We start from the raw sequence: 18,515 nt of genomic DNA, 5'->3' as shown, positions 1-18,515 counted from the left end.
CACGGTATCAAACGCTTTGGAAAAATCGAGATAGACCACGTTCAATGACTCACCGTGGTCCAGCCTATAGCTTACCTCTTCATAAAAACTGATTAGATTGGTTTGACAGGAGCGATTTCTCATAAACCCATGCTGATATGGAGTTAAACAGTTATTCTCATTGAGATAATCCAGAATAACATCCCTCAGAAACCCTTCAAATATTTTACCAACAATAGAGGTTAGACTTACTGGCCTATAATTTTCAGGTTCACTTTTAGAGCCCTTTTTGAATATTGGCACCACATTTGCTATGCGCCAATCCTGCGGAACAGACCCTGTCGCTATAGAGTCCCTAAAAATAAGAAATAATGGTTTATCTATTACATTACTTAGTTCTCTTAGTACTCGTGGGTGTATGCCATCCGGACCCGGAGATTTATCTATTTTAATCTTATTTAGCCGGTTTCGCACCTCTTCTTGGGTTAGATTGGTGACCCTTAATATAGGGTTTTCATTGTTTCTTGGGATTTCACCTAGCATTTCATTTTCCACCGTGAATACCGTGGAGAAGAAGGTGTTTAATATGTTAGCTTTTTCCTCGTCATCTACAACCATTCTTTCCTCACTATTTTTTAAGGGGCCTACATTTTCAGTTTTTATTCTTTTACTATTGATATAGTTGAAGAACAGTTTGGGATTAGTTTTACTCTCCTTAGCAATGTGCTTCTCTGTTTCCTTTTTGGCAGCTTTAATTAGTTTTTTAGATAAAGTATTTTTCTCCCTATAGTTTTTTAGAGCTTCAATGGTGCCATCCTGCTTTAGTAGTGCAAATGCTTTCTTTTTACTGTTAATTGCCTGTCTTACTTCTTTGTTTAGCCACATTGGGTTTTTCCTATTTCTAGTCCTTTTAGTCCCACAAGGTATAAACCGCTTACACTGCCTATTTAGGATGTTCTTAAACATTTCTTATTTATTATCTGTATTCTTATTTCTGAGGATATTGTCCCAGTCTACCAGATTAAGGGCATCTCTAAGCTGGTCAAACTTTGCCTTCCTAAAGTTCAGTGTTTTTGTGACTCCCTGACAAGTCCCCCTAGTGAAAGACAGGTAAAACTGTACAATATTGTGGTCGCTATTTCCTAGATGCCCGACCACCTGCAGATTTGTTATTCTGTCAGGTCTATTAGATAGTATTAGGTCTAAAAGTGCTGCTCCTCTGGTTGGATTCTGCACCAATTGTGAAAGATAATTTTTCTTGGTTATTAGCAGAAACCTGTTGCCTTTATGGGTTTCACAGGTTTCTGTTTCCCAGTTAATATCCGGGTAGTTAAAGTCCCCCATAACCAGGACCTCATTATGGGTTGCAGCTTCATCTATCTGCTTTAGAAGTAGACTTTCCATGGTTTCTGTTATATTTGGGGGTTTGTAACAGACCCCAATGAGAATTTTGTTACCATTTTTCCCTCCATGAATTTCGACCCATATGGACTCGACATCCTCATTTCCTTCGCTAATATCCTCCCTTAAAGTGGACTTTAGACAAGACTTTACATAGAGACAAACCCCTCCTCCTCTTCGATTTTTACGATCCTTTCTAAACAGACTGTAACCCTGTAAGTTAACTGCCCAGTCATAGCTTTCATCTAACCATGTCTCGGTTATTCCCACTATGTCAAAGTTACCTGTAGATATTTCTGCTTCTAGTTCTTCCATCTTGTTTGTCAGGCTTCTGGCGTTTGCGAGCATGCAGTTTAGAGGATTTTGTTTTGTTCCAATCTCCTCGCTGTGGATTGTTTTAGAAATGTTCTTACCTCCCTTCTGAGTATGTTTTCCTGGGTCTTCTTTGTTCAAGTCTAATGTTTTTCTTCCCGTCCCCTCATCTTCTAGTTTAACGCCCTCCTGATGAGTGTAGCGAGTCTTCTGGCGAATGTGTGTTTCCCAGGTTTGTTGAGGTGTAGTCAGTCTCTGGCGAGGAGTCCATCGTACAAATAATTCACACCGTGGTCCAGGAATCCGAATCCTTGTTGTCTGCACCATCGTCTTAGCCAGTTGTTTGCATCAAGGATCCTGTTCCATCTCCTGGTGCCATGCCCGTCTACTGGAAGGATAGAAGAAAAAACTACCTGTGCATCCAGTTCCTTTACTTTCTTCCCCAACTCTTCAAAGTCTTTGCAGATTGTCAGTAGGTCCTTCCTTGCCGTGTCATTGGTGCCAACATGTATCAGAAGAAATGGGTGGACGTCCTTGGAGCTGAAGAGCTTTGGTATCCTATCGGTCACATCCTTGATCATCGCACCTGGAAGGCAGCATACTTCTCTTGCAGTTATGTCCGGTCTGCAGATGGCTGCTTCTGTGCCTCTCAGTAGTGAGTCTCCCACCACCACCACTCTTCGTTGCTTCTTGGCTGTACTTTTTGCTGTCACTTGTTGCTGTGTGCCCTTTTCTTTTTTGCTTGCTGGTATTGCTTCATCCTTAGGTGTGCCATCTTCATCCTCTACAAAGATTTGATATCGGTTCTTCAGTTGTGTGGTTGGTGATTTCTCCATGGTCTTCTTGCTTCTTTTGGTCACATGCTTCCACTCATCTGCTTTTGGAGGTTCTCTGACACTTTTTTCACCTTCTGTGACCAGTAGAGATGCTTCTGTTCTGTCTAGAAAGTCTTCATTCTCTTTGAGTTTCAAAGTTGCTATTCTTTCTTCCAGACCCCGCACCTTTTCTTTTAAAAGGGCCACTAGTCTACACTTCTGACAGGTGAAATTTGATTCTTCTTCTGGTCGATCTGTGAACATGTAGCACATGCTGCAGCTCACCATGTAGGTTGTCACATCTGCCATGTTGCTCCTAGATCCTGCTGACTTGCTGTGTGTTTTCCTTCTTGTGTAATCTACTCAGCCAAGCTCTCTTGCAATAATGTCCTACAGGCAAAAATTCGCGGTTTGGTGATGCTTTCCAAGCAGCTGGTCCCGGCTGCACCCAACGATCTTCTAGCTTAGGGAGACTCTTCGCTTTTCCCAGAAGGCACCTGGAATATGCAAATTAGCCTCCTCAAGCTTGAATCCCTGGTTTGGTGATGCTTTCCAAGCAGCTGGTCCCGGCTGTACCCAACGATCTTCTAGCTTAGGGAGACTCTTCGCTTTTCCCAGAAGGCACCTGGAATATGCAAATTAGCCTCCTCAAGCTTGAATCCCTGGTTTGGTGATGCTTTCCAAGCAGCTGGTCCCGGCTGTACCCAACGATCTTCTAGCTTGGGAGACTCTTCGCTTTTCCCAGAAGGCACCTGGAATATGCAAATTAGCCTCCTCAAGCTTGAATCCCTGGTTTGGTGATGCTTTCCAAGCAGCTGGTCCCGGCTGTACCCAACGATCTTCTAGCTTAGGGAGACTCTTCGCTTTTCCCAGAAGGCACCTGGAATATGCAAATTAGCCTCCTCAAGCTTGAATCCCTGGTTTGGTGATGCTTTCCAAGCAGCTGGTCCCGGCTGTACCCAACGATCTTCTAGCTTAGGGAGACTCTTCGCTTTTCCCAGAAGGCACCTGGAATATGCAAATTAGCCTCCTCAAGCTTGAATCCCAGTCAATATCAGGTAGGGTTGTCACATCCGTCCGAGTACAGACCAAGGTGCACAAACCGGCCATGGATCCAAACTCAAAAGACCAAGGTGCACAAACCGGCCATGGATCCAAACTCAAAAGACCAAGGTGCACAAACCGGCCATGGATCCAAACTCAAAAGTCTCATGGACATATGTGAGGCTGCCGACCTCGGTGCAGGAGTCCCGCGGCCAGTCCATGGATCAGTTTGTACTCGGACAGTGAAACATGAATGTGTGAAACTGGTCTAAGGCTAAAGAAAAATATTTATGGCCTCTGTCTCGAATATTCCAGAGATTATGCATTGTTCTTTTTTATTGTGTGTTTTATTTATTTCTGTGCTGGAGTGGAGCAACTATTGTACGTTCCCTGATTCATCTGACCACATAACATTTTAAATGTGCTTTGGCCCAAAGAAGGTGCCAGCGTTTCTTCATTGTGTTGATATTCCATTTCTTCTATGCATGATACAGCTTTCACGTACAGTTTGAACGGTAATCTGAGTGCACAGACAGTGTTTTCTGGAAGTATTCCTGAGTCCAAGCAAATTGCCTCTTTAGAGAGAAAGAGGACTTGAACTTTAGCACCTCCTATTGGAAATAATAATCCTAAAAGTGAATATAGACCCTTTATCGAGCCTTACGATGTGACTTAGAATAAAAAAACAAGAATCTCAATCGTATTTCGGGCTGCTGCCCCTCCTCAGTGCAAAGCATGAGGTCTGATTTGGCTGTATGAATGGCCTCTGACGGAGATCTAAGGGGTAACATTTCTACTATGTCAAGTGGTGAATTGGTGAATCTCTGACCATCTTTGCTTCTGAGATACTCTTCCTCTCTAACATGTTTTTTTATACACAATCATGTGACTTGAAATTGACCATTCAGCTGTTTTTGATTAGTAACACTTTCTCTTCCAGCTTTTTGTCAATCTTGTTCCAATTTATTTGAGACGTGTTGTTGCCATCAATTTCTGAATTAGTTTTTTTTTTCAAATTTAAATGGAAAAGTTTCCAACATTCACCTTCTGATCTGTGTCCTATTTTCTGCAGTGAATATGGCTATAATAGATTTCCAACCCGTGAGCATGTGCTTTGTGGCTTCTCTGTCTGCCAAGACACAGCAGATACACCTTTTCTCTGGGTGTTTAGATTCTGGTATCCTTGCTTTAGTGTTTTTTGGGTAACAGGGCAGACACATGAGTAAATGAAACACCTATCACCTTTCGGGTGCGGCTTGATATACTTTCCCCCTACTGGTGTTTCATGCTGCTAAGGCCAGGATCACACATATGCGAGATACGGCCGAGTCTCGCAGGTGTAAACCCAGCTCTGGCGTCGGCACTCCGGAGCGGAGCGTGCTGCCGCACAGCAATACATGGAGCTGCACGCTCCGCTCTGGAGTGCCGGCGCCAGAGCTGGGTTTTCACCTGCGAGACTTGGCCGTATCTCGCGTATGTGTGATCCCGGCCTAATAGTCTCATCTGGATGTCCAGCCATACTGCTGTAGTGTAATACAGTCAGTGAAAGACCAGCCTGGGTTATGTTCTTTACCCTGCACCTAGCTTCTGTTTCTTTTTAGGAAGTAGGCAGCATATTCTCTAACAGTATGTACTTATACCTTTACTTTGTATTGTGTGGTTTGGTTTACTCACTCTGGGATCTTTTTATTTCAGCACACTTTCCCTTTTGTAGGTAATTTGCACTCTGCTCTGCCCTCTGGTTACTTAGGAGGAACGTGAAGAGCTCAAGGGCCTATTAGGCACCTTAGGTCCGAGTTGCCATCATCTAGTCTGTTGTTAGGGCTATCTCTGTACCTGCAGGAACCACTTGGAACTGCGGGCACAAGAGCTCTAGTCTGTACAGGAACCAGCAGGGCTAGTTTCAATCTTTAGAGAGTTACCTGTTTTCCCAAGTGAGTTGCTACACTATCATAACACCTAACTGTTTTAGAATTGGAGTTATGTACTAAATTACATATTCTCCAAACTGCTCTTCAAGTATAAGGGCATCTAATAGTTTGCAATTTTTTGGACATCTGATGAAACCCTCAAAAAATTGTAGAGAATTAAAATACAAAGTCAGGCCATCAAAATATGTCCTCAGGAGAAAGGCTACCTTTTACTACTGTATTGGCAACCTTGTAAAATGATTTACAACATTTCATGACTTACCAAATACACAGGCTGGGATGTCAGTAATCCTATTACCGAACATGTGTAATATCTGTAAGGACTGTAAAAACTTCAGCTCTTCAGGAACTTTTACAAACTGGTTGTTCCCCAAGTTCAAAACAGTGAGCTGTGGAAAAGACATCATATGGTTAATATTGAGCAATGTCAGCTATGTTTTTCAGAGTTACCAAAAACAAGTTTATGTCAAAATGTTTATCTAGGATATTAAAATAACTGACCGATCTTTAAGGGGATGTCCACTACTGGGACATCTTCTCACTCTGAATGTTTGCCCCTGTTAAAATAAAAACACCTATACTCGGCACCGATGCTGTTCCAGCGGTGTCGGCACTCACGTTCCCGGGGTTCATGTGAGGTTATGTCACACGAGCCCTGCTCCCAATCAGCGCTGGCGTCACTGTCTCCTCCTTCAAATATATAAGTAATTAAGAGGAGTTGAGCGTCCTGCCGTAGCTCTGACTTACTTAGGGGGAGACAGTAGGGCCAGCGCTAATTAGATGCAGGGCTCGTGTGACATAACAACCTCATGTGAGCCAAGGGAACGTGAATGCCGATACCGCAGGAACAGCACCGGCACCGGAGGTGAGTATAAGTGTTTTTATTTTAACAAGCCGCCCAGATGCTGGGATGCCCAGAGTCTCTGCAGCCGCCCAGGTGTTGAGATCCCCAGAGTCTCCGTAGCCACAAAGGTGCCGAGATCCCAATAGTCTCCGCAGCTGCCCAGGTGCCGTGATGCCCAGACTCTCCGCAGCCGCCCAGGTGCCGGGATGCCCAGAGTCTCCACAGCCCCACAGGTGCCAGGATGCCCAGAGTCTCCACAGCTGCACAGGTGCCAGGATGCCCAGAGTCTCTGCAGCTGCCCAGGTGCCGGGATGCCCAGACTCTCCGCAGCCGCCCAGGTGCCGGGATGCCCAGAGTCTCCACAGCCCCACAGGTGCCAAGATGCCCAGAGTCTCTGCAGCTGCACAGGTGCCGGGATGCCCAGACTCTCTGCAGCCGCACAGGTGCCGGGATGCCCAGAGTCTCTGCAGCCGCACATGTGTCGGGATGCCCAGAGTCTCTGCAGCCACATAGATGCCGGGATGCCAAGTCTCTGTAGCCGCACAGGTGTCGGGCAGCCGCACAGGTGCCGGGATGCCCAGAGTCTCTGCAGCCGCACAGGTGCCGGGATGCCCAGAGTCTCTGCAGCCACATAGATGCCCAGAGTCTCCACAGCCCCACAGGTGCCAGGATGCCCAGAGTCTCTGCAGCCGCACAGGTGCCAGGATGCCCAGAGTCTCCACAGCCCCACAGATGCTGAGATCCCCAGAGTCTCCGCAGCCGCACAGATGCCGAGATCCCCAGAGTCTCTGCAGCCCCACAGATGCCGAGATCCCCAGAGTCTCTGCAGCCGCACAGGTGCCGGGATGCCCAGAGTCTCTGCAGCCGCACAGGTGCCGGGATGCCCAGAGTCTCTGCAGCCGCACAGGTGCCGGGATGCCCAGAGTCTCTGCAGCCGCACAGGTGCCGGGATGCCCAGAGTCTCTGCAGCCGCACAGGTGCCGGGATGCCCAGAGTCTCTGCAGCCGCACAGGTGCCGGGATGCCCAGAGTCTCTGCAGCCGCACAGGTGCCGGGATGCCCAGAGTCTCTGCAGCCGCACAGGTGCCGGGATGCCCAGAGTCTCTGCAGCCGCACAGGTGCCGGGATGCCCAGAGTCTCTGCAGCCGCACAGGTGCCGGGATGCCCAGAGTCTCTGCAGCCGCACAGGTGCCGGGATGCCCAGAGTCTCTGCAGCCGCACAGGTGCCGGGATGCCCAGAGTCTCTGCAGCCGCACAGGTGCCGGGATGCCCAGAGTCTCTGCAGCCGCACAGGTGCCGGGATGCCCAGAGTCTCTGCAGCCGCACAGGTGCCGGGATGCCCAGAGTCTCTGCAGCCGCACAGGTGCCGGGATGCCCAGAGTCTCTGCAGCCGCACAGGTGCCGGGATGCCCAGAGTCTCTGCAGCCGCACAGGTGCCGGGATGCCCAGAGTCTCTGCAGCCGCACAGGTGCCGGGATGCCCAGAGTCTCTGCAGCCGCACAGGTGCCGGGATGCCCAGAGTCTCTGCAGCCGCACAGGTGCCGGGATGCCCAGAGTCTCTGCAGCCGCACAGGTGCCGGGATGCCCAGAGTCTCTGCAGCCGCACAGGTGCCGGGATGCCCAGAGTCTCTGCAGCCGCACAGGTGCCGGGATGCCCAGAGTCTCTGCAGCCGCACAGGTGCCGGGATGCCCAGAGTCTCTGCAGCCGCACAGGTGCCGGGATGCCCAGAGTCTCTGCAGCCGCACAGGTGCCGGGATGCCCAGAGTCTCTGCAGCCGCACAGGTGCCGGGATGCCCAGAGTCTCTGCAGCCGCACAGGTGCCGGGATGCCCAGAGTCTCTGCAGCCGCACAGGTGCCGGGATGCCCAGAGTCTCTGCAGCCGCACAGGTGCCGGGATGCCCAGAGTCTCTGCAGCCGCACAGGTGCCGGGATGCCCAGAGTCTCTGCAGCCGCACAGGTGCCGGGATGCCCAGAGTCTCTGCAGCCGCACAGGTGCCGGGATGCCCAGAGTCTCTGCAGCCGCACAGGTGCCGGGATGCCCAGAGTCTCTGCAGCCGCACAGGTGCCGGGATGCCCAGAGTCTCTGCAGCCGCACAGGTGCCGGGATGCCCAGAGTCTCTGCAGCCGCACAGGTGCCGGGATGCCCAGAGTCTCTGCAGCCGCACAGGTGCCGGGATGCCCAGAGTCTCTGCAGCCGCACAGGTGCCGGGATGCCCAGAGTCTCTGCAGCCGCACAGGTGCCGGGATGCCCAGAGTCTCTGCAGCCGCACAGGTGCCGGGATGCCCAGAGTCTCTGCAGCCGCACAGGTGCCGGGATGCCCAGAGTCTCTGCAGCCGCACAGGTGCCGGGATGCCCAGAGTCTCTGCAGCCGCACAGGTGCCGGGATGCCCAGAGTCTCTGCAGCCGCACAGGTGCCGGGATGCCCAGAGTCTCTGCAGCCGCACAGGTGCCGGGATGCCCAGAGTCTCTGCAGCCGCACAGGTGCCGGGATGCCCAGAGTCTCTGCAGCCGCACAGGTGCCGGGATGCCCAGAGTCTCTGCAGCCGCACAGGTGCCGGGATGCCCAGAGTCTCTGCAGCCGCACAGGTGCCGGGATGCCCAGAGTCTCTGCAGCCGCACAGGTGCCGGGATGCCCAGAGTCTCTGCAGCCGCACAGGTGCCGGGATGCCCAGAGTCTCTGCAGCCGCACAGGTGCCGGGATGCCCAGAGTCTCTGCAGCCGCACAGGTGCCGGGATGCCCAGAGTCTCTGCAGCCGCACAGGTGCCGGGATGCCCAGAGTCTCTGCAGCCGCACAGGTGCCGGGATGCCCAGAGTCTCTGCAGCCGCACAGGTGCCGGGATGCCCAGAGTCTCTGCAGCCGCACAGGTGCCGGGATGCCCAGAGTCTCTGCAGCCGCACAGGTGCCGGGATGCCCAGAGTCTCTGCAGCCGCACAGGTGCCGGGATGCCCAGAGTCTCTGCAGCCGCACAGGTGCCGGGATGCCCAGAGTCTCTGCAGCCGCACAGGTGCCGGGATGCCCAGAGTCTCTGCAGCCGCACAGGTGCCGGGATGCCCAGAGTCTCTGCAGCCGCACAGGTGCCGGGATGCCCAGAGTCTCTGCAGCCGCACAGGTGCCGGGATGCCCAGAGTCTCTGCAGCCGCACAGGTGCCGGGATGCCCAGAGTCTCTGCAGCCGCACAGGTGCCGGGATGCCCAGAGTCTCTGCAGCCGCACAGGTGCCGGGATGCCCAGAGTCTCTGCAGCCGCACAGGTGCCGGGATGCCCAGAGTCTCTGCAGCCGCACAGGTGCCGGGATGCCCAGAGTCTCTGCAGCCGCACAGGTGCCGGGATGCCCAGAGTCTCTGCAGCCGCACAGGTGCCGGGATGCCCAGAGTCTCTGCAGCCGCACAGGTGCCGGGATGCCCAGAGTCTCTGCAGCCGCCCAAGTGTTGGGATTCCCAGAGTCACCAGTGAGGGTCACCTGTTGCTAGGCGATGACCTACATCAACTCAAAGTGGAGGGATGCTGCAATGGTATCATCCAATTAGGGTAAGTTCACACTAGGCGCTTTGTCAGCATTTTTTTCTGTAGCAAAACTTGATCTTTTGGCAGGAAAGAAGCTGCAGAAAAAAGGATGTTTTCCTTGTGGTTTTTTTTTTGCGGCGTTTTGATGCCTTTTTTGTGCGATTTTTTTTTTTTTTTTTTTTGCTGCAATTTTGGCGCGCTAGATTTTCTCTTGTGCATGCTGATAAAGTTTAGTGTTGAAGAAAAAGTCCTATTCTATTATACAGAATCTGGTTTTGGGGGAAAAAAACAGCAAAACCCAATACCTGCGTGTTTTCAGCATTTGTTTTAACACTCATTTATTTCAATGGTTGAAAAATGCTGAAAGAAGTGACATGCTCCATTGTGCAAAAAAAAAAACACTAAATCCTGATGACAAAAAAAAAAACAATAACCTGTGTGCAGGAGAGTTCTGAAATCTCATAGACTTGGCTGGTTCTGTAAAACGCAGCTGAACATTTGCATAAAAGCAGCTGCAAAAACGCCCAGTGTGGACTTAGCCTTCCAGCCCAGTGTGAGTGCGGCCCTCACATTGCTCAGCGCGGTCACTTCTGCAGGCAGCTGGCACAGCGCGTTATTCCTCAGCTGTAGGGCCGTCAGCTGGGTGAGGCTGCCCACCGCCCCCGGCACACGGTGCAGCCTCCTCCCACTCAGGTTCAGGGTCCTGGCTCTCCCCCGGATCGCCCGCAGCACCAGCACGTCAGCCATCAGCCTGCTGCTATCGCCACATCCAGCTGGTCATCATGGAGTTAACACGCTTCCAGTTACCAAGACAACGACGTTCACGCTTTCTGGAAGCGGCCATATTAATTAAGGGCAAAACGTTTACGTGACACGTGATTGGACAATGTGCTCTCTGTCTTTCCTTTCATGAGCTGCAGATTGATTGGTTAGGAAATAATCACATGACGTGACCACCGGATTTCTATTGGTTGTTTTATCTAACAGCCCCGCAGTGATTGGTTCCATGCACGCTGTGTCTCCGCCTGCTCCGTCTGGCTGTACTGACACAGGAAACATGGCGGCGCCCTTGGCCAGGATGTCAGTGTGGCCGGTGACGGGGAGGACTCTGAGTACAGCCGGTAAGGCGGCGATAAATGGCGGGAGAGCTGCACGGGAGACCGAAGAGCAGCCGCAGTCCGCGTCAGGGGCCTCCTCTCCCTCATGGAGCTCCGCCAAAAGCAGCGGGGCAGATGTGACGAGGCCGGCCTGTGAGAACTGCGCCGATGATAACCGCACACTGCTGCTGTGTGTGAACGCAGCCTTAACCCTCCCGCCGGCGCAGGTCGCCATGTCCTTTCATACAGTTTTCTGGTCTTTTCGTTACTACATTTCCCCCAATGTTCAAAAGTAATGGGAACGTGTCTTAAAGGGATTGTCCAGGGCTGAGATACCGGTGTGTATGAACGGAGCCGGGTGTCAGGCTGCTGTGATGCTGACCGTCTATCAGTATCTCGGTCCAGGACAATCCCTTTAAAGGCATTTTCCACATTTAGAATAGTGCACCCCCAATACTTCCTATAGAAGCCCCCTGAAGCGCTTCTTCATGTATGTACACATCACATCGGCCAGTGTGTCCTGCATCGGTGCTGGTCCAGAGATGTCTCCTCCTGCTGCTCGCGTGACTATGTGTCGTGTGACCGCTGCAGCCAGTCCGTGGTGGCTGCTGCTCATCATTATGTGCTGAGTGTCCTCTGCAGATGGTTCTCTGTACAGAATGTGACGTTGTTCCCTCCTCTCCACAGCCGCTCTGTGCCGGCGAGCCGCTCCTCTGGGCCCACTTCCCAATGACGAGTTTCGGGATAAGGATTTGGACTCTTTGAAGAAGTATCGCTGCTTCAGGAAGTATTACCGGTACGCCGACAAGGAGAGCACGAAGACAAACTGGTGGAGGACGTACAGACAGTTCCTGTACCCGGTCGCAGGTAGTGTCCCCCTCCGTTCTGTAAGAGCCGCCTCTAGGGCTTTGGTCACACGTGTGCTGTGTATTCCACCTATGGCAGACGGTCACCGCGGGGCCCGGATCTGTCCGTGTGCACATATATGTCTGTATGGATACTGCGACATTGTGTAATCCTGTGGCTTCCAAGAACGATTTTAATCCCTTCATGGAAAATTATCTGAATGTACAGTGGCAGCATGTAGGTGGTTCTTACAGGATGCTGTTTGTAATAATAATAATCTTTATTTTTATATAGCGCTAACATATTCCGCAGCGCTTTACAGTTTGCACACATTATCATCACTGTCCCCGATGGGGCTCACAATCTAGGTTCCCTATCAGTATGTCTTTGGAATGTGGAGGAAACCGGAGTACCCGGAGGAAACCCACGCAAACACAGGGAGAACATACAAACTCCTTGCAGATGTTGTCGTTGGTGGGATTTGAACCCAGGACTCCAGCACCGCAAGGCTGCTGTGATATCCACTGAGCCACCGTGCTGCCCATTGTTTGTACTTCGTCTCTGATCAGGAGCTGGAATGTGGGTGCGATTGAGAACCAAACTCACGGCCATGATGGGAAAACTCCAGTACCGGCTGTGTCTCCTGGTTAGAACAACAGTCAGTGCTGATTATGGTTGAAGCAATTGGAGGGAGCTTCCTTAGTCCTGCCAGCCACGGCAACATGACTGCCAAGGCGGACTGGATTCATTATGCTTACCTCTGTAGCTCCATCAGACATCACTGTCCTCATTGGGGCTCACAATCTACATTCCCTATCAGTATGGTCTTTGGAATGTGGGAGGAAACCAGAGAACCCGGAGGAAACCCACACAAACATGGGGAGAACGTACAAATTTCTTGCAGATGTTGTCCTTGGTGGGATTTCGACCCAGGACCCCAGCGCTGCAAAGTAACAATACTAACCACCGAGCCACTGTGCTGCCCTAAAGCCATAAGTCGCACGCTGTTGCTATTCCCCTGTAATCCCTGTCCGGGGGAGTTACCTAACCACACACTTGTGGGCATCTAGACACTCTTCATCCTCTTCTCAGTGTTCTAGCAGAGGACAGTGAGATCCACACCAGGCAACAAGTGGCATACATGTGGTCGCACAGGGAATAATGTGGAATCGTGACAGTGTGCACATCACACACACAGTCTGCAGTCACTCTACTTGGGTAACCCCCTTTTAATCCTGTTGAATTTTCTCTTTGATTTCCCATGGTTGCAGTAAGATCCAGTTTTTCTCTGTCTCCTAGATGACGGCTTGCAGAAGGTTGACATCGGCTTCCCCTATGTGTCCTCATCTATGAAAAAAAGAGTAAAGGCTCAGAGGGAAGTGCTTAAAGCAAACCACAAAAACCCGGAGCTGGAGAAAGCCTCGCGTCAGCGCACATGTATGACCCTTCTTTCCGATTTCCTTTTTTAGATTTTGTTTGCGGAGTGGGAATAGGAGTTGGTTACATCCCATACGCAGCTCCTGTAATGCACGGTGTTTTCTCCTAGTGAACGTGCAGCGTGGGGACATTCTCCTGAACCATCCAGATCATGCAGCTCATCCAGTGAACATGGCTGTACTTTCATGGTTGTCAGCTGGATATTGTTTTTTTTTTATTTTTTTTTTTAGAGTAATTGAATTTGTCTGTTTTATCCTAGTGCTGATTCCCCTGGATGAAGTTCGGTCCGAGTGGGAAAGTTCATGTGGCCCCGCTCACATACAGAGGGTGGCAGAGCATTATGGGGTGTACAAGGATCTCTTTGGGGAAGCCACATTTGTTCCCAGGGTCACATTACGAGTCCAGTACAGCACAGGAGAGGACGCAGTGATGCCTGTGTATTATGGGAACGTGGTTACCCCTGCAGAGGTTGGCATCTGTATGTCGCACTCTAGGACTAGACTCCTAACATAGGGACATACCTGACCAGTGCTTTCATCATTGCAGGCTGCCAGCGCCCCAGAAGTTTCATTTCAGGCAGAGGAAGGTTCTCTGTGGACCCTGCTACTGACAAATCCAGGTTTGTAGAACAAAGCTCTGCGTCATCAAATGCCACTTTCTGTTTCACCCCAATCTCACTTTTCTGAAAGTCTATTTTAGGTCCAGGGTTTTTTATCCTAGTATTTTCATGATTCAATACTTCTTGTCAGTCACATCTATTATCCTAGGTTGGGGTCGATATTTTCCATTGTCTAAAATAATGTTCAATACAAATTAGGCATGAAATTCAGAATCTGAAAGGTTAGTCCTCTGCTTACTGCTCGTGAGGTGTTGTCACATCTACTGATACCTGCCGGGCGCACCTGTCCCCCATTAAAGGGGTAATCCGGCTCCACTCTGCAGAGGTAGGAGCGGAGGTGGTTTACACCCTTTTATCTGCTTTAAATGATGATTTTTCCAAACCAATCTAACTTCAGCTTCAATCCCACATCAACCTATCAGTAGCCACATGGGTGACGTGCCATACTGCTGATGGATACATGGGTCACGTTCCGTTCTGCTGATGGCCACATGGGTCACGTGCCGTACTGCTGATGGCCACATGGGTCACGTGCCGTACTGCTGATGGCCACATGGGTCACGTGCCGTACTGCTGATGGCCACATGGGTCACGTGCCGTACTGCTGATGGCCACATGGGTCACGTGCCGTACTGCTGATGGATACATGGGTCACGTTCCGTTCTGCTGATGGCCACATGGGTCACGTGCCGTACTGCTGATGGCCACATGGGTCACATGCCGTACTGCTGATGGCCGCATGGGTCACGTGCCGTACTGCTGATGGCCGCATGGGTCACGTGCCGTACTGCTGATGGCCGCATGGGTCACGTGCCGTACTGCTGATGGCCGCATGGGTCACGTGCCGTACTGCTGATGGCCACATGGGTCACGTGCCGTACTGCTGATGGCCGCATGGGTCACGTGCCGTACTGCTGATGGCTCGGCTCTAAAGCAAATAAAATGAAGCACATGTCCACTGACTGGTCACATACTAGCTAAAGACCAGGTAGGCTGTCAGTGTTTTTGCTTCATCAGCATAGAAATCAGTGGTGAGATCTGTTGCTGCTGTTACTGCCTCCGCCCCTTTAAAGCAACTAATTGCTGTTGTTACACATTAGCATGGTAATTTTGGGGGTTGGATATACATAAGCTTCCAGATCATTAGAAAACAGTTGAAGTTTAGTGGATATCATCCGCCATCCCCAAACCACCATATTTCTTTGTTTTTGGTTGTGTTTGTGTTTTTTTTTTTTTTTTTTTGGGAGGGGGGGGGGGGTGCTTGACCTTTCCAGACATCACTTTTCTACATCTTTGTGCTACTTTATACGTTTTCTGATACTCCAGTGCTGGCTTAATGATTTGTATCTGATTTCTGACACATGCACGTCTGTGCTATCCTTCCAGATGGCCACCTGAGGGCGACAGACTCGGAGTATGTGCACTGGCTGGTGTGAGTATCTCGCTGTCCTCCTGGTTGCGCTCCTCGTACTGTGCTCGGCTGGATATATTCTCACGGCGTCTCTGGTTTTCTGCAGCGGTAACATTCCTGGTAACCAGGTATATTCTGGAGATGAAGTATGTCACTACTTCCCCGCATTCCCTGCCAAAGGCACCGGATATCATAGATACATATTCATCCTATTCAAGCAAGAAGGACACATTGATTTCAAGGGCGAGCTGCTCCCAAACCCTTGGTAAAACCTTAATTTTGTTTTAACCTCTGTGATCCCGGTCTTATTTAGATGCAGATATTACATTGTACATTTCTTACAGCCACAGCTTGAAGTTGAGGACATTTAAGACTTTGGATTTCTACAGAAAGTATGAGGATAAGATGACCCCGGCGGGGCTGGCCTTCTTCCAGTGCGCATGGGACGACAGCGTGAGCCACGTGTTCCACAATGTACTGAGTGAGTGCATTGTACATAGACCCGATCCCAACATTTCTAGCACATTCTGCCTGCTCACAGCTGGAGTTGTTACAGTGTATCGGTAGAGAGTGATCAGCCTGCTGTCAGTACAGGGAACCTTTTTCCTGCTGGACACAACTCCAATTATTTGGGAAAGCAAAAGACCGAGTCATTTATTACTACCTAAAATGTGTTCATGTAACTGAATGATGATCTTTACTTCTCTCCTCCTAGATATGAAGGAACCCATCTTTGAACATCAGTTCCCTCCAGTTTATCATCCGCCACAAGTTAAATTTCCTCACCGTCAGCCTTTAAGATACTTGGACCGATACCGGGACTCTGATGAGCCAACATATGGCATTTACTGATGGAGATGATAACCTGTCAGCGGACGTTCTACTCGTGCTCGGCTCACTGTGCTGCCATCATTCATCAACTACAAAGACGCCTTGTGCGAATGAAGATGTGCATTGTGACTGTCTGTGTGTGAGACATGTGCTAATGACACAGCAGAACAGTGTTTCCTAAACTCCGATCCTCGCAGCCCCCCACAGAGCATGAATTCAGGAGTTTTGTTAGTATTGCACAGGTGAGAACCTTTGGCGGTTTCTGATTCATTGCTAATTAATCTATCACTTGTGCAATGCTAAGCAAATTCTGAAAACTGTGATGGAGCTGGGAGGACTGGAGTTTGGGAAACCCTGCAGTAGGAGGAGGCCATCTCTCCATCAGTGATTTTGTGCTGCCAGGACATAAAATGGTTACAACCGGAGTTTGTGTAATAAAAAATAGACCCGTGTGTTTGATCTCATATGTGTATACATACAGTATGTGCATACTAACTTTCTGCATTAGGTCCCTCTAAGCTTTTCTTCTTCTCTGATCCTGGATAGAGTCCATGGTTGTGCAGTTGGTAGGAATGTAGGTGTGGATAAGGAGGAAAGCCCATGGATCGGGGTATTACAGGCTGCAGCTAGAGGGGGAAAGCGTGGACGGAGGGGGCGAATCACAAAGGCTGCAGCTAGGGAGGAAGGCGTACATTGTTTTTCGACCTGTGATTTTTTTTTATATATATATATATATATATATATATATATATATATATATATATATAATATAATGCTGTGTGTCAGTTAATCAAGTCATTAATGTAGTCTTGGGTTTTTGGACTTGCTAAGCCAGATTGTGTGCTCTTTTACAATGTGGAGGACACCTTCTCCACTTTACACAAAGTTGCTAACATTTAAATGTTGTTGTTTTTTTTTCTAAAGACCCATCCGTTTTTACGTCATAAGTTTAGTTGGGTGTAGCATGTTAACAGATGGCAGAACCTGAGGCACGGCCCTACAGAATACACTAGAAACGAGATATACGTCACTCCATGTGGGTGTGGGCTCAGATAGGATACCCCTCCATATATTCAAAGAAAAAAGGGGAATCCGGCACTCTCAAGTATGCAGAAATGCTAGAATGCTTTATTAAACTGAAGGTAACTAGCCAGTCACTGTAAACAATGTTTCTGTTTGTTGTTACTCTCACCCCTATAATCCTTCACTTTCTGCTAACTCCCCGAATCCCTACTCCTAGTAAAGTGTACATCTCCTCTTCAATCCTCCCCATCCCCCTCACCTCCTCCTCAGAACTGTTCCTTAACATACAATCCTCTGTCTCCAAGCACAGACAGCTCCCTCATGCCCTCTCCTGCTCCTACCTGCTAACACTTTCTCTGCTCCTTCTCACTGCTGGTGATATCTCTCCAAATCCTGGTCCTCCTCACCACATCCCCACAGTCAGTTCTACCTCCCATCCATGCTCTATCACAAATTTCCGTAACCTCTCTAACCTTATACCCATTCGCCCAGCCCCCGCTTCCCCAGTCCCACTAACAGGAGCTCTGTGGAACGCTCGCTCTGTCTGCAACAAGCTTTCCTACATCCACGATCTTTTTGTTACTACCAAACTTTCCTTCCTCGCCATCACCGAAACCTGGCTCACACCTTCTGACACAGGCTCTCCTGCTGCACTCTATTAGGGTGGCTTCCACCTTTCCCACACACCCCGCCCCAGCAGCAAACATGGCGGAGGAGTTAGTTTTCTCCTGTCAGGTACCTGCTCCTTCACCCAAATCCCACTGCCACCCTCTTACCCTCCCTTCCTTTGAGGTGCACTCTGTGTGCATCTATGCCCCCACCAACCTCCAACTGGCTGTCATTTACCGCCCCCCAGGGCCATCCACCACCTTCTTTGACCACTTCACCACCTGGCTACTTCATTTTCTTTCTGCGGACATCCCCACTATCATCATGGGCGACTTCAACATCCCCATTGACACTTCCCTCTCAGCTGCGACTAAGCTTCTATCTCTCACTTCCTCCTTCGGCCTCACTCAATGGTCTTCTGCAGCCACTCACAAAGATGGTCACACATTGGACCTCATCTTCACCCGCCTCTGCTCCCTGTGTAACTTCTCTAACTCACCTCTTCCTCTTTCTGACCACAATCTACTCACATTCTCTTCCCTCTTCACTCCTTGTCTACAATCCCCACCCCACAAACTTTCACACCCTCGCAGAAATCTTAAACACCTTGACCTACATTCATTCTCTGAATCCTTCCTTCCTCTCACAGAAATAAGTTCCTTACACAATGCGGATGATGCTGCCGCTCTATATAACACCACAATAGCTGCAGCTTTGGAATCTCTTGCCCCTCTCACACATACCAAAGCTCGCAAAATCAACAGACAGCCCTGGCACACCAGCCTGACCAAAGAACTGAGGCGAGCTTCC

At 50.1% G+C, this 18,515-nt stretch overlaps 2 protein-coding genes across 4 annotated transcripts in view; one reads left to right on the top strand and one right to left on the bottom strand.

Moving 5' to 3' along the window:
• Positions 1-10,623, bottom strand: part of LRRC69 (leucine rich repeat containing 69) — a 72,300-nt gene extending 61,677 nt beyond the window's left edge. For all 3 annotated transcript variants that reach the window (XM_069731600.1, XM_069731599.1, XM_069731598.1), the window contains exons 1-2: positions 10,403-10,623; positions 5,745-5,871 (exon numbers count right to left, since the gene is read on the bottom strand). In XM_069731600.1, the coding sequence (XP_069587701.1) occupies positions 5,745-5,871; positions 10,403-10,579 (304 nt within the window). In that variant the 5' untranslated portion in view covers positions 10,580-10,623. The remainder of the gene's footprint in view (positions 1-5,744; positions 5,872-10,402) is intronic.
• A 203-nt stretch (positions 10,624-10,826) lies between these two features.
• MRPL38 (mitochondrial ribosomal protein L38) lies at positions 10,827-16,525 on the top strand. The gene is made up of 9 exons (XM_069731597.1): positions 10,827-10,953; positions 11,617-11,796; positions 13,075-13,212; positions 13,472-13,680; positions 13,759-13,831; positions 15,218-15,263; positions 15,349-15,507; positions 15,587-15,723; positions 15,958-16,525. The coding sequence occupies exons 1-9, from the start codon at positions 10,839-10,841 to the stop codon at positions 16,092-16,094; spliced, it is 1,194 nt and encodes a 397-aa protein (XP_069587698.1). The 5' UTR covers positions 10,827-10,838; the 3' UTR covers positions 16,095-16,525.
• Positions 16,526-18,515: the final 1,990 nt, after the last annotated feature.

Source organism: Ranitomeya imitator, chromosome 6, assembly GCF_032444005.1.
Source record: "Ranitomeya imitator isolate aRanImi1 chromosome 6, aRanImi1.pri, whole genome shotgun sequence".
NCBI classification, from domain to species: domain Eukaryota; kingdom Metazoa; phylum Chordata; class Amphibia; order Anura; family Dendrobatidae; genus Ranitomeya; species Ranitomeya imitator.
Note: the sequence above shows the minus strand (reverse complement) of the source record. Positions and strands in the feature narration are given on the sequence as shown.

Coding starts and splice junctions, on each gene's coding strand:
- MRPL38 (XM_069731597.1), top strand. CDS start 10,839: ATGCACGCTGTGTCTCCGCCTGCTCCGTCTGGCTGTACTGACACAGGA. Junction 13,832..15,217: donor CCTGCTACTGACAAATCCAG/GTTTGTAGAACA, acceptor CTATCCTTCCAG/ATGGCCACCTGAGGGCGACA. Junction 15,264..15,348: donor GAGTATGTGCACTGGCTGGT/GTGAGTATCTCG, acceptor GGTTTTCTGCAG/CGGTAACATTCCTGGTAACC.